Genomic DNA, 15,264 nt, shown 5'->3' with positions numbered 1-15,264 from the left:
AACAACAAATGTTTTGGTTCCAAATAATCCATAGTTATATTCAAATACCTCCGTTTTGTTCGTGCGTTCATTTAACTATCTGAAGGGTGACGTGCGAGTGCATTTCGTGACAAAAAAAATCTAAATATTCCATTACCGTACTTCGAAGCATGTCAAACGCTGTTTAAAATACATTTTTATGCTATTTTTCTCGTAAAATAGCGATAATATTCCAACCGGGCGACGTTGCATTCATTCAACGGCTGAAATTTAAAAAAATGGAGAATTCTCATGAACGTGCTTCTCAGTCTCACTGTTCCCAGGCTTACCACTCACAAATAGAGCTGCTGTACTTCGTCCAGAGACTGCAGACACCCCATTACACTTTCTGGCGCCTTCTGAAAATGGAAAAATGTCACGTTACAGCAGAGATGCTGTATTTTTGATAGAGATGCAACTGAAGGACAACAAATTGTCAGACAGGGCACTTCCTGTATGGAATCTTCTCAGGTTTTGGCCTGCCATATGAGTTCTGTTATACTCACAGACACCATTCAAACAGTTTTAGAAACTTTAGAGCGTTTTCTATCCAAATATACTAATTATATGCAAATTCTCTCTCAAGAGTAGTAACCAGTTTAAATCGGGTACGTTTTTTTATCCGGCCATGCGAATACTGCCCCCTAGCCCCAACAGGTTAAATAGGTGTTCATTCAGTATTGTTGTAGTTGTCATTATTACAAATAAATAAATACAAATCGGCCGATTTAATCCGTATCCGGCTTTTTTTGGTCCTCCAATAATCGGTATCGGCGTTGAAAAATCATAATCGGTCGACCTCAAGTATAGAGGCTCATACATGCTTCTAACAAGTCATAAAGCATTCTACCTTTTTAGATGAATGTAAAGTGTTACTGAACTTTCCATAGTGGATGTCCACTAATATGAATAATCACGTTATGACATATAAACAATATGTTCTCTGCTTCATCAGTAGAATTAGTTAACTGGTCATAATCACCCATCTCTCAAATATTCAATAACATTTTGTCTCTTATGGCAGGTAATTAAATACCTCAGGTAATTTTCTAGCTTCAGTGTACTCTGATGAAATGTTCCATAGTGGCCTTTTAGACAAAAAAATACTTATACGTAAAATACTTGTACAAAAGATACTTGTACAAAAAAAGACACAGGTCTTTCCTGTCCAGTTCTGTTCACCGATAATGAATTGTAGCATAAGTTTTAGATTAGTGAAGTCAGGGATGAGGGTAGATATTTAGGGATGCATCTTCATTATGCTGATTGAATTAAGTTTAATTTAGCTTTTATTTCTAAGAACATTGGTCCTGTGACAATCCATTACAAGTGGGTGACCCATCTAAAACAGAGGGCCGTTTTGTAGATAAAACCTTGTATAACCACTAAGCATGTTTCTTTTCCGACTGACCATGATAATCTATTACAATGTAGAGCCTCAGGGGTCTGCCCTTTATGGGATCACTATACTCCAGACCACAATATTTACAAATAGAGTTTTCATCTATATTTTTCGTAGCTGTCTATTTACCACCACAAACTGATGCTGGCACTAACACCGCACTCAACAAGCTCTATGCCATAAGCTAACAAGAAGATGCTCATCCAGAGGCAGGGCTCCTAGTGGCCAGGGACTTTAATGCAGGGAAACTTCAATCTGTTTCTACCAGCATTTTACATGTGCAACCAGACCACCTTTACTCCACACACAGAGAGGTGTATAAAGTTCGCCCTCGTCCTCCATTTCGCAAATCTGACCATAACTCTATTCTCCTGATTCCTGCTTACAAGCAAGAACTAAAGCAGGAAGTACCAGTGACTTGCTCAATTTGGAAGTGGTCAGATGATGCAGATGCTACGCTACAGGACTGTTTTGCTAGCACTGACTGGAATATGTTCCGGGATTCACCCAATGGCATTGAGGAGTATACCACATCAGTCATTGGCTTCATCAATAAGTGCATCGACAATGTTGTCCCCACAGTGACCGCTCGTACATACCCCAACCAGAAGCCATGGATTACAGGCAACATCTGCACTGAGCTAAAGGGTAGAGCTGCTGCTTTCAAGGAGCGGGACTCGAACCTGGACGCTTATAAGAAATCCCACTATTGCACTCCACACTGACCTTTCCCACCTGGACAAAAGGAACACCTACGTGAGAATGCTGTTCATTGACTACAGCTCAGCATTCAACACCATAGTGCCCTCAAAGCTCATCACTAAGCTAAGAACCCTGGGACAGAATACCTCCCTCTGCAACTGGATCCTGGACTTCCTGATGGGCTGCCCCCAGGTGGTGAGGGTAGGAAACAAATCTGCCACGCTGATCCTCAACACGGGGGCTCCTCAGGGGTGCGTGCTAGTCCCCTCCTATGCTCCCTGTTCACCCATGACTGCGTGGCCAAGCACGACTCCAACACCATCATTAAAGTTTGCAGACGACACAACGGTGGAAGTCCTGATCACCGACAACGATGAGACGGCCTATAGGAAGGAGGTCAGAGAACTGGCAGTGTGCTGCCAGGATAACAACCTCTTCCTCAACGTGATCAAGACAAAGGAGATGATAGTGGACTACAGGAAAAGGAGGGCTGAGTTACGCCCCCATTCTTATCGACAGGGCTGTAGTGGAGCAGGTTGAACGTGTCCACATCACCAATGAACTATCATGGTCTAAACACACTAAGACAGTCATAAAGAGGGCAGGACAATGCTTATTCCCCCTCAGGAGACTGAAAAGATTTGGCATGGGTCCCCAGATCCTCAAAAGGTTTTACAGCTGCACCATCGAGAGCATCCTGACTGGTTGCATCACCGCCTGGCATGGCAACTGCTCGGCCTCCGACTGCAAGGCGCTACAGAGGTACTGTGCAGTACGCACTACCATCAATGGGGCTAAAATTCCTGCCATCCAGGACCTCTATACCAGGCGGTGTCAGAGGAAGGCCCTAAAAATTACCAAAGATTCCAGCCACCCTCGTTATAGACTGTTCTCTCTGCTACTACACGGCAAGTGGTACCGGAGCGCCAAGTCTAGGTCCAAAAAGCTTCTTAACCTCTCTGGGGCAGGCGGGACGAATTCGTCCCACCTACGTAACAGCCAGTTGAATCCTGTGGCGCGATTTTCAAAACCTTTGAAATGCTATTACTTCAATTTCTCAAACATATGACTATTTTACAGCTATTTAAAGACAAGACTCTCCTTAATCTAACCACACTGTCCGATTTCAAAAAGGCTTTACAACGAAAGCAAAACATTAGATTATGTCAGCAGAGTACCAAGCCAGAAATAATCAGACACCCATTTTTCAAGCTAGCATATGTCACAAAAACCCAGAAGACAGCTAAATGCAGCACTAACCTTTGATGATCTTCATCAGATGACAACCCTAGGACATTATGTTATACAATACATGCATGTTTTGTTCAATCAAGTTCATATTTATATCAAAAACCAGCTTTTTACATTAGCATGTGACGTTCAGAACTAGCATACCCCCCGCAAACTTCCGGCGAATTCACTAACAATTTACTAAATTACTCACGATAAACGTTCACAAAAAGCATAACAATTATTTTAAGAATTATAGATACAGAACTCCTCTATGCACTCGATATGTCCGATTTTAAAATAGCGTTTTGGTGAAAGCACATAGCCCAGCCATCATGGGCTAGCTATTTAGACATGCGGCAAGTTTAGCACTCACCAATATCAGATTTACTATTACAAAAGTTTGATTACCTTTTGTTGTCTTCGTCAGAATGCACTCCCAGGACTGCTACTTCAATAACAAATGTTGGTTTGGTCCAAAATAATCCATCGTTATATCCGAATAGCGGCGTTTTGTTAGTGCGTCCCAGACACTATCCGAAATGGTAAATCAGGGTCGTGCGCATGGCGCAATTCGTGACAAAAAAAATCTAAATATTCCATTACCGTACTTCGAAGCATGTCAACCGCTGTTTAAAATCCATTTTTATGCCATTTTTCTCGTAAAAAAGCGATAATATTCCGACCGGGAATGTCCATTTAGCTAAACAGAGGAAAGAAAACAAAGCTTTCGGTCGCCGCGGGCACGAGCCTGAGTCTCACAGTACTGTAACCAGCCACTACCCAAACGCGCTACTTTGTTTCAGCCAGAGCCTGCAAAGCCACGATTCAGCATTTTGCCGCCTTCTGAGAACCTATGGCAGCCGTAGGAAGTGTCAAGGAAGTGTCACGGGACAGCTAAGATCCTCACTCTTCAATAAACAGAGACAAGAAGAACGACACCTTGTCAGACAGGCCACTTCCTGCATGAAATCTTCTCAGGTTTTTGCCTGCCATATGAGTTCTGTTATACACAGACACCATTCAAACAGTTTTAGAAACTTTAGGGTGTTTTCTATCCAAAGCCAATAATTATATGCATATTCTAGTTACTGGGCAGGAGTAGTAACCAGATTAAATCGGGTACGTTTTTTATCCAGCCGTGTCAATACTGCCCCCTAGCCCTAACAGGTTAACAGCTTCTACCCCCAAGCCGTAAGACTGCTGAAAAACTGATCAGTTGGCTACCCGGATTATTTGCGTTGACACCCCCCCCCACCCTTTTTTACGCTGCTGCTACTTGCTGTTTATTACCTATGCATAGTCACTTTACACCTACCTACATGTAAATATTACCTCAGCTAACTTGTACCGCCGCACATTGACTCGATACCGCCAGTACCCCCCTGTATATAGCCTCGTTATTGTTATTTTGTTTATTTTATTGTTATTTTTTTTTTACTTTTACTCTTAACTATTATCTTAACTGCATTGTTGGTTAAGGGCTTGTAAGTAAGCATTTCACTGTAAGGTGAAATGCTACACCTGTTGTATTCGGCGCATGTGACATATAATTTGATTTGGAGCTGATCAAGTCTACCCTTTTATAGAGGGATAAGTGTGTTATCTCACTGTGTTGCAAATATACTGATGGAACACATGTTTGAGTCTACACTGTGAAATGTTAAATTATTTGTTTTGTTTAAACCCAGATTGATGGTCCTTCTTACACTCTGACATCTTCCTTTAACTCTCTCTCTCACTTTCTCTCTCCCTCCCTCTGTCTGTTACAGAGCAACTACTAAGAACAGCCAGCCAGCAGTCAGACAGTAGTGGCTTTGCAGAGGACCCTTCTACTGACGGCTCAGCTAACTATCTAAAGGTACAGGAGAGCTCCGACAGCTGTGACAGTGAGACCACAGTGACGTCTCACGCTGGGGAGGGGACCACTCCTCTAGCCCTGGAACACCCTGCCTTTGGGAGGCTGCAGGAGGGGGAGGAGGAGGAGGAGGTGCAGATTCCCTCTGTCCCACAGAAACACCTTGTGGCAGACGGAAGGAGGAGCTGGAGCCATAATGGGGAGGAGGAGCTACAGGAGGTGCCACAGTACACCACCCATCAGTTACCTAAACAAGGAGACAGAGGGGTGGCCCAAGACTCAGAGCAGGACCAGAAGCATAACACTGCTGAGGAAGCTGCTTCTGTTCATGCCTCTGACACTCCTCAGTCAACTCCTGAGACATACCGTACTGCTGAGCCTCACGTGGAAGCTGATCCTGGTTCTACAGGAGACCGTGGCTCCGTCCCGGCCCCGGCCCCAGACTGCAGCTCTTCTGGTTCCCCAGCCAGGGCGGGTGTGCCTGACAGGGTCGAGATGGAAGTCAGAACCCCCAGCCCTAGCGCCAGTTGCCCTAGCCTAGGTGCCTCAGCCAGGGTCCAAGGGGCCCTTCACAGGGCCCAGCAGAGGGCCTCATCCTCAGGCCTCCAGGGTCACCGGATGGAGGGGAAGTTGACAGCCAGGGATCTGTTCAGGAGAAGAGCCCCCCTGACGAGGTCCCGATCCCTGCCTACCTCCCTCCTCACCCCCTCCCGTGTGGTCTCCTCTGTCAGGATCCAGTTTGGCCAGGGTACAGTCAGGCACTGCACCCAGCCAGCCTTCTCCTACCAATACACCCCAGAAGAGGAGGAGGAGGTGGGGTCCATCGTGGAAGAGGAGGAGGTTGTGGAGGATGAGTGTCAGAGGAGAGACAGCTGCCGCTCTACCTTGATTATCAACAGAGGGACCGAGCTATCACATGGCCCCGGGTTACAAAGAGATGGTGAACTGAGAGGCCTTCAGGGCAGGGTGCCCCCTTACCCCCTGGCCATCCCCCGCCACCTGACCCGCTCAACCGTCTCACTGCACAGCCACAGCCCCCCTCCTGAGTGGGGAGAGAGGCCTCTGGGGGAGCACCACCGTGCCTGGAGCACCTGTAGCGTACCTAACCTCACCCAACGTAACCTGGCCCACTTCAATAACCCTAACCTCACCCAACGTAACCTGGCCCACTTCAATAACCCTAACCTCACCCAACGTAACCTGGCCCACTTCAATAACCCTAACCTCACCCAGCACATCAACCCTAACTCCAACCTAACACAGCACTACCTAGCCCAACACAATCAACCTAACCTTACTCAACACAACCTTGCTCAGCACAACACCCCTAACCCAGCCCAGTACAACCCCACTCTTCCCCATGGCAGTGTCCCCAACCTAGCCCAATACAGCAACCCTAATCCCTACTTGTCCCACCACAATAGTCCCACCCTACCCCATGGCAGTGTCCCCAACTTGTTCCAGTATCAGCCCTCCACCCACCACCACCACACCCTCCATAGCCTCCCTACTCATCCATATGGTAGTGTACCTAACCTTCCCCAGCACGCAGCTCCCACCTTACCCCATCATGTGGCTCCTAACTGTCCTGCCTATAGTGCTCCTTACACTAACAACATGGGTAACCTTCTTCCACACAACTTCCCCTGTTCCCTGTACAGCTCCTCCTGTAACACCCCACCCCTTAGTGCCCCCTTCAGTTCAACTTACCATAACTACAACGGTAACCCCTATAGTGGGTCCTACAACGAGCTAAACAGCAACAATCCTTGTACTGCCCATAGCTCTTACTCTAACCCTTCATACACACCTTCCAACCTGCCTCATCTCTCTACTGCCCCCTATGGAGGACCATACAGTACTCCATACTTGGGCCACCACCCTCTGATCCCCTACCCCCATGACCCGATGGCTACATCCTCTCGTCTTCCCCCAGCCCTGTCTACCACCGAGATGCAACTGAGAAGGGTCCTTCACGACATCAGAGGAACTGTGCAGAACTTGGCTCAGGTGAGACAAAACAACCACAAACTACATAGGTGTTGTACAACATTTTGCAAGGCTCTTTGCAGTTTTAACAACTCGTCTCTGACATGAGCACTATAATGATTAATCTTATGCTATTTCACTTTCTATCCCACCCATAATGCAAACAGACATTTGCAACACAGTTTCAGTGACTAAGTGTTTTATCTATGGTTTCTCTGCCCTCAAGAATTCATCAGAACGTGGAGCAGACACTCCCTCCGACATGTTCAACCCTCAGAGACCTGCCCAGCCACTGTATGAGGTATACACTCAGCTGAACTGCCACTCTTAAACAAATGAAATGAATGATTACCAATCCTGTCATCAAACCTCCCTGTGGGTGTGTCTCATGTGGGTTAGGATAAAGGAGAATCTCTGTGTGTCTGACAACAGACAGTCATCTTCTTCCTCTTCTACATCCCCTCCTCCTCCCTTCAGACTTCTCTCCAGGAGCTGCAGGCTAAGAGGAGGAGTCTGAATGTGTTCCGGACTCAGATGATGGATCTGGAACTGTCCCTGATGAAACAACAGGCACTAGTCTACCAGCACCTCAGTCACGATGAGAGGTAGGCTAGAGGCCCTACCCTGGCTAGCACACGGATGTTGGCATAGTCTGTGATAACCAGGCAGGCAGACAGTGGTATCTGTCTGTTGTGGTTGCCAGGCAGGCAGACAGTGTTAACAGTGGTATCTCTGTGTTTGTGGTTGCCAGGCAGGCAGACAGTGTTAACAGTGGTATCTCTGTGTTTGTGGTTGCCAGGCAGGCAGACAGTGTTAACAGTGGTATCTCTCTGTTTGTGGTTGCCAGGCAGGCAGACAGTGTTAACAGTGGTATCTCTGTGTTTGTGGTTGCCAGGCAGGCAGACAGTGTTAACAGTGGTATCTCTCTGTTTGTGGTTGCCAGGCAGGCAGACAGTGTTAACAGTGGTCTCTCTGTTTGTGGTTGCCAGGCAGGCAGACAGTGTTAACAGTGGTATCTCTGTGTTTGTGGTTGCCAGGCAGGCAGACAGTGTTAACAGTGGTATCTCTGTGTTTGTGGTTGCCAGGCAGGCAGACAGTGTTAACAGTGGTATCTCTCTGTTTGTGGTTGCCAGGCAGGCAGACAGTGTTAACAGTGGTCTCTCCCCTGGTACACCCTATCAACAGCAGGTGAAATATCAAGGGCGCCAAATTTGAAAACAATTAAATGTCATAATTCAAATTTCTCAAACATACAACTATCTTACACCCTTTGAAAGATAAACATCTCCTTAATCTAACCACGTTGTCCGATTTCAAAAAGGCTTTACGGCGAAAGCATAAAGTTAGATTATGTTAGGACAGTACATTGAAAATAGCTGTGTGTAATGTTTTGTCAATGCAAAGACAGGCGTCACCAAAAGCAGAAAACCAGCTAAAATTATGCACTAACCTTTGACAATCTTCATCAGATGACACTCCTAGGACATTATGTTAGACAATACATGCATTTTTTGTTCTATCAAGTTCATATTTATATACAAAAACAGCGTTTTACTATGGCGTTGATGTTGAGGAAATATTTTCCCTCCAATACCGCCAGTCAATCAGCACAACAAATTAAATAATTACTATTCGAAAACATTGGTAAAATATTATATTGTCATTCAAAGAATTATAGATTAACATCTCGTGAACGCAACCGCATTGCCAGATTTAAAAATAACTTTACTGGGAAATCACACTTTGCAATAATCTGAGTACTGCGCCCAGAAAAATAGGCTTTGCGATACAGACTAGGCGCCATGTTGGAGAGATCTATAATCAAAAATACTATGAAATAATCCCTTACCTTTGATTATCTTCATCAGAAGGCACTTCCAGGTATCCTAGGTCCATAACAAATGTAGTTTTGTTCGAAAAAGCTGATAATTTATGTCCAAAAAGCTCCGTGTTGTTAGCGCGTCCTGTAGGCTACTCAAAAACATGAACGACGCCCGCCGGACTTGTCTTCACTAAAGAGGGGAAAAAATATATTTACGTTCGTTCAAACATGTCAAACGTTGTATAGCATAAATCATTAGGGCCTTTTTCAATCAGAACTTCAATAATATTCAAAGCGGACGATTGCATTCTCTTTTAAAACGTATTGGAACGAGAGTACCCAAACATGCACTCGCGCACCAGAGTAGTTTTGGCCATCCGCTTATGACCAACGTTCCAAGTCTCTTGTTTGGTCAGTTTTCACAGTAGAAGACTCAAACCATTTTGTAAAGACTGGTGACATCTAGTGGATGGCGTAGGAAGTGCTCAATGATTTATAAGTCCCTGTGTGTTTCAGTGGCATAGGCTTAAAAGTAATTCAACACATCAGGTATCCACTTCCTGTCAGAATTTGTCTCAGGGTTTTGACTGCCATATGAGTTCTGTTATACTTACAGACACCATTCAAACAGTTTTAGAAAATTCAGAGTGTTTTCTATCCAAATTTGTTAATAATATGCATATCATAGCTTCTGAGTTGGTGTAGGAGGCAGTTGAAAATGGGCACATTTTTTTCAAAATTCTTAATACTGCCCCCTAGCCCCAAGCAGGTTTTAACAGTGGTCTCTCTGTTTGTGGTTGCCAGGCAGGCAGACAGTGTTAACAGTGGTATCTCTGTTTGTGGTTGCCAGGCAGGCAGACAGTGTTAACAGTGGTCTCTCTGTTTGTGGTTGCCAGGCAGGCAGACAGTGTTAACAGTGGTATCTCTGTTTGTGGTTGCCAGGCAGGAGGCGGAGCAGCTGCACGGTCTACGGTCTGAAGTGAGACAGGAGCTGCAGGAACTAGAGCTCCAGCTGGAGGATCGGCTGCTGACCCTGAACGAGCAGTTCCGCTCTGCCAGCCAGCACAGTCTCTACCGCCACAGCATGGTCAGTACCTGGAACTACATCTGGAAACACAGGCACATCACAGGCGGATACCATCTTTCTCTGTCTCTTTTCTCAACTCCTAAACATGTTTGATAAATGGTTTGTCATGACTGATTCCGCTTGGCACCAGTACTGTGGGTTTCTCTGTGATCTTCTCATTTGACATCAGGCTACATGAACGTCACCACTATTGTGTTTGTTGTTTAGCCACCCATAATATCATCACCTACCCCTCCTCTCCTGTATTGTAACATTAGTGTTGTTGATATCTCTCTCCTTTCTCCTATAGGGTATGAAGAGAGGTCACAGCATGGACAGCCTGTCTAACAGTTCTGCTCTGAGAGCTATGGAGCCGGTCAGTACCTGCATTGACTCTAGGCTGTTCTTTTCTAGGTCATTCCTCTAGACTGTTCCTCCTGTTAATGGTGTGTGCTCTATTCATAGAAATATAATGAAAAATGAATGTTTTTACATCCTTCCTAGTATTGGTACCGTCAATGGCTGCCGGTCAACCCATCAGAGCATTGACTTGAAAAGGAATGTCTGTACTAGTCAATCTAATTTTCTGGTTCTACTGTTGTCACACTTCTTTCCTCACTGTGTGACATGTATGGTTTCTCCCTCCAGATGTCGGACCTGCTGAGGGAGCAGCTGTACCTGCAGACAGAGCTGGGCTACGAGAGCAGGGCAGAGGGTGGAGCTAGCATGGCCCCCACCCCCAGCTCAGGCCTCTCTTCCAGGTCAGCCAGTCCAACGAGGTCCTCTGGACGTCACCCTGGCCCATCCCACACCCCGGAGCTGTCCCTCCCAGGTCCCCAGAAGACGGGGATGTACCGGGCTTCCGTCTCCCTCACCCCGGCACCCCCTCCGCGGCCTGGTGCTGCCACATGGGCATCCCAGTGCTCAGACCAGGCACTGCCAGTGCAAGGTCCTGAAGACGGAGAGGAGGAGGTTGGAGGAGGGAGAGCAGCTGTAGACCCTCACCTACTGGAGGAGAGGGGCAAAGAGAGAGGAGGAGGAGGAGGAAGAGCAGACAACCCCCATCTACAGGAGCTCATCAAGGAGGTTTGTGAGACCGAAAGTTATCTTAGTTTCTGTTTTTGAATAGTAGAGAACATTAAGAAGTTTCCTTACCTGAACTGCCCAAATTGCCCTACAGTATTTGTTGGATAGGGAATGCCAATATTGCTCAAATGTCCAGGACATGTTTTACTATGTCCTTGGCTGATATGGATAGAAACTTTTTTCTGCTGACAGACGAGGTGATTACGTAGCTATTGACAGACGGTTCTGCTCATGAAAAATAATTTACTGGTCTGATTTTAAGAGCTTGGCAGGGGACAAATGGAGCACATTTTAAAGGTCCAAAAGGAAACTTGGAACTTTTGAATCCTGTTGGCTATGTCTTAGCCATGTGGCCTGATGTAACTGTCTGGCGGTGTCCCAGTACTTCTGAGGGATGAGAGATGTTCTTTCTCAGTTCTGTTTTCTGACACCTCTCAGTACAGGATGTTCCTGGTATTCAGTGAGGTGAAACTTTCAGAACATTGCAGATAGAAATGTAATAAATAACAGTGTTCCATTATATTTAAGATATCAAACCTACAGGAAATGGACTTTTCCCTAGTGTCCTTGAATTGTATTTTGAGTGAACATAGTATTTGTGTGTTTGAACATCGTTCCATCTCTGTACCTTCTCTCCCCACTTTAGATTAAAGAGAGTCTAGCTGATGAGATCCGACAGGAAATAGTCAATGAGCTCCTAGCTGCCGTGTCTCCACGACGATCACCTGTGTCGACCAGAGAATATCCGCTGTGAACATGGCGACAGGTCCTATATCATTAATTCATTAGTTGTATAAATCGGTTCTTCGAGCCGGATCGACCTGTTCCAATTCAACCTATACCCCTTGGCAGGTGCTTCTATTTCTAAAAGAATGTTGTTTTCCCTTGCAGTTGAACGCTGAGGCCTGGTGTAGTCTACCCAACCTGAACACTGGTGAAGCCATGCACTGATCAGCCCAACAACCCCTTAACACTGTTTCAACTATTTCCAGAGATAATGGCAGATACATTAACACTGTGTTTCTACCATAGGAATATAATTATATTTCTATGGTTTCTACTTCAGAGAGTGTGACGGTGGCTGGTGCCTTAACACCCGTATACCTGGTAACCTGGGAGACACAAATGATGCTATATATTTGCTTTTATAGTGAACTCTCTTCTGTCTTAACGGTCCAATTTCAAACACAGAATGTTACTTAGTGTGTTTATTTTGCTGAAGACTAACTATGTTGTAAAAAAAATAAAAATCATGAGAACATTAACCCAAAATGAAATCATTTTGACATGCAGAAATGTGTTTAAGGTTAATTCTATGATTTTTTTTTTTTCTTCCAATTCCACCCTGGCTGTCTGTGACGTTATGTTACGTTAGGCCTATGCTATGATTCTGACGTTGTGTATGGGTTGTATTTAAGCACGTAGATGTGGGTCAGAGTGCATGTCTTGTCCTGAAGGTGAAAGATGACCAAGGTTGAGGAGACTTAAGGCCTGGTTGATGATAATGGTTGTATGGGAGTTTAGTGTCTGCTGTAAATGACCATGCCCTCTTCTAATGCAACCTCTATGAGGAATGAACCAGACCTGGGTTCAAATACTATTTCAAGTCTTTGAAGTACTTTGAGCATTTGCTCTTGCCTGCCAGGAGTGTCAGATAGGTGGGGTTTACTGTTTTGGGACTTATATATTAGTGAATTAATCCAGGCATGCTCAGATAGTCTTTGCACCCAGGTCTAGAACTAACTGTGCAATACATTTCACTGTCTCTGAACTTGAAAAGATCAATAGTAGAAACTACTGTTTTTGAAACGCACCACTTGAAGACAAGTGTATGCATTATATTAATTCCACACTTTTGTCCTGGGTCGTGTTCATTAGGGTAACAATGGAAAACGTTTTAAAGCATTTTTCAACGAAATGAAAGAGTTTCTTATTGGACTAATAAGTCCAGTTAGTCTCTCCCTGTTTCAGTCCATTTTCCTCCGTTTGGTGGTTAATGAATCTGACCCAGATGTACGCGTTTTTGTTAGAAAACTGTCTCATGTGAAAAACAAACAAAAAAACATTCACATTCCTAACTGTATTTCTTATCTTAAACAGATGTTAAAACCACTAAATGTATTTGTCCTGATATATTTTCTTTAAAGGAATGAGGAAAGAGATACTGTAAAAGAGACTGCTGTGTTGAACTGGAGAGTAGAATGAACCGTCTATCTCATCTGATAGAACTATCAATAGAGCCTATTGTTCCCGCTCATACTTATGGACAGAATCATTGTGTATTTATGAGAATATTATATTTCAAATGTGAGGATTATAATGTTGTATTTTCCTGCTGGATTTGTAATTATAAGATGAAACAGACATTTATTTTACCACAGATGTTTAATTATATTGTTTTCCAAAATGATTTATTGTTACTAACTGATCTATTTCAATATGTGGCTACTTCCTGCCAATGGAGAGCTTCTTTTTAACCGGATTTTGTTTATCTTTATCTTGGGATGCATGAGGGATTGTCTCTATAGCAAATAATAAAGATGTATTTATTTTCAATAGATTTGGAGTGGTTTTATTTGTGGTATATTTTTGCTTTTAAATGGCTTTTCAGCAGATTGCATCTGGGATTGGGATTCTAAAAGGTATTTTGAAAGCATGGGACGTCTCCAAATGTACAATGTATAGAGCCAAATATATAAAGCCGCTGTTTCAGTTAGGCTACACTAATGCTGAGTTGATAGCATTGTTTTCATAGTGTGCTCCTCTGTTCAGCGTCCATCTCAAATGTTTGTTTATGACTAAAAATAAAACCACTTTAATTTGATAGCAGAGAAATCCAATGTAGCCTGTGATCACCATGGTAACCTGGCTCTGTGCAAGAGCGCATATTGTAGGGCTCTCAGGTGTGTTGTGGTTAAAAAGAGGTGTTCTGGGATTTGATACAGGGGACCAGGCTATTGTACTAGTGGTTCTAGAATGGAGGAGAATGAACCGCTGGTAGAGGTGGTCATTGGAAGTTTACACACACATTCTATTAAGGGATTCAATGATGTTTCTCAATAGATCGTACAGGTACATCAAAACCCCTCTTCCCACGCTCTTTTTTGTTTCACTGATATTTTTCAAGAAGGAGCGTGATGGAGTGCTGCATCAGATGACCTGGCCTCTACAATCACCCGACCTCAACCCAATTGGGATGGGTTTGGAATGAGTTGGAGTGAGGGAAAAGTAGCTACAAGTTCTCAGCCTATGTAGGAACTCCTTCAAGACTGTTGGAAAAGTATTCCAGGTGAAGCTGGTTGAGAGAATGCAAAGAGTGCACAAAGCTGTCAAGGCAAAGGCTGGCTACTTAAACAAATCATATTTTAGATTCTTCTATCACTTTTGGGGTTACAACATCATTCCATATGTGTTATTTCATAGTTTTGATGTCTTCCCTATTATTCAGCAATGTACAAAATATATTTAAAAAAAAAATAACTTGAATGAGTAGGTGTGTCCAAACTTTTGACTGGTACTGTATGTTGATATTTTTTGGTGCTTAATGCATACCTGAAGATTATCTGTACTTATGGTCAAGCTCAGACTAACATGCAACTGATAACATCACCTTCCCCCTAATTGCTGAACTGCAGTGGCACCCAGAGTCACCTGTCTGGCCTGCTCCATACCTCCAGCCTTTAATTCTCCAGAGGTAGTAGGTGTTTAGTGGCTCAGAATTACCTCAGAGCATAAATGGGCACTATTGACAGCAGTGCAAAAACATACTGTCCCAACATGTGGGCACTGAGGTTTACATCCCAAATGGCTCCCTATGACCAGGGTTCTGGTGAAAGTAGTGCACTACATAGGGAAAAGGATGCCATTTGTGACAGCCACAGACTGGTCCAGTGTGGGCCTGTTTGTGTGTCGCTGTCTGACTTGGCGAGGTGTAAATAACAGGTCTGTGTTGCTGAGGTTATTAATTTTCTCCAGAGCTTTCCTTTATATGGTTTTACTGTGGACAGCACTTTGACTCCTGGAAAACTAGAGGACTTGGTGTGAACATTACATCAGTGTACTGTGTTTTGTGTCATCTCTTTCCAGCTTGG

At 44.3% G+C, this 15,264-nt stretch overlaps 1 protein-coding gene across 3 annotated transcripts in view; it reads left to right on the top strand.

Annotated features, from left to right (window-relative positions):
- Positions 1 to 13,729, top strand: part of itprid2 (ITPR interacting domain containing 2) — a 60,978-nt gene extending 47,249 nt beyond the window's left edge. For all 3 annotated transcript variants that reach the window (XM_014165164.3, XM_014165165.3, XM_014165167.3), the window contains 8 exons: positions 5,125 to 7,220; positions 7,426 to 7,500; positions 7,677 to 7,804; positions 9,964 to 10,108; positions 10,398 to 10,463; positions 10,736 to 11,173; positions 11,820 to 11,939; positions 12,065 to 13,729. In XM_014165164.3, the coding sequence (XP_014020639.3) occupies positions 5,125 to 7,220; positions 7,426 to 7,500; positions 7,677 to 7,804; positions 9,964 to 10,108; positions 10,398 to 10,463; positions 10,736 to 11,173; positions 11,820 to 11,927 (3,056 nt within the window). In that variant the 3' untranslated portion in view covers positions 11,928 to 11,939; positions 12,065 to 13,729. The remainder of the gene's footprint in view (positions 1 to 5,124; positions 7,221 to 7,425; positions 7,501 to 7,676; positions 7,805 to 9,963; positions 10,109 to 10,397; positions 10,464 to 10,735; positions 11,174 to 11,819; positions 11,940 to 12,064) is intronic.
- Positions 13,730 to 15,264: the final 1,535 nt, after the last annotated feature.

This window comes from Salmo salar, chromosome 21 (assembly GCF_965601325.2).
Source record: "Salmo salar chromosome 21, fSalSal1, whole genome shotgun sequence".
Taxonomy (NCBI): domain Eukaryota; kingdom Metazoa; phylum Chordata; class Actinopteri; order Salmoniformes; family Salmonidae; genus Salmo; species Salmo salar.
The sequence above is the reverse complement of the archived record's forward strand: the minus strand, read 5'-3'. Positions and strand labels throughout refer to the sequence as shown.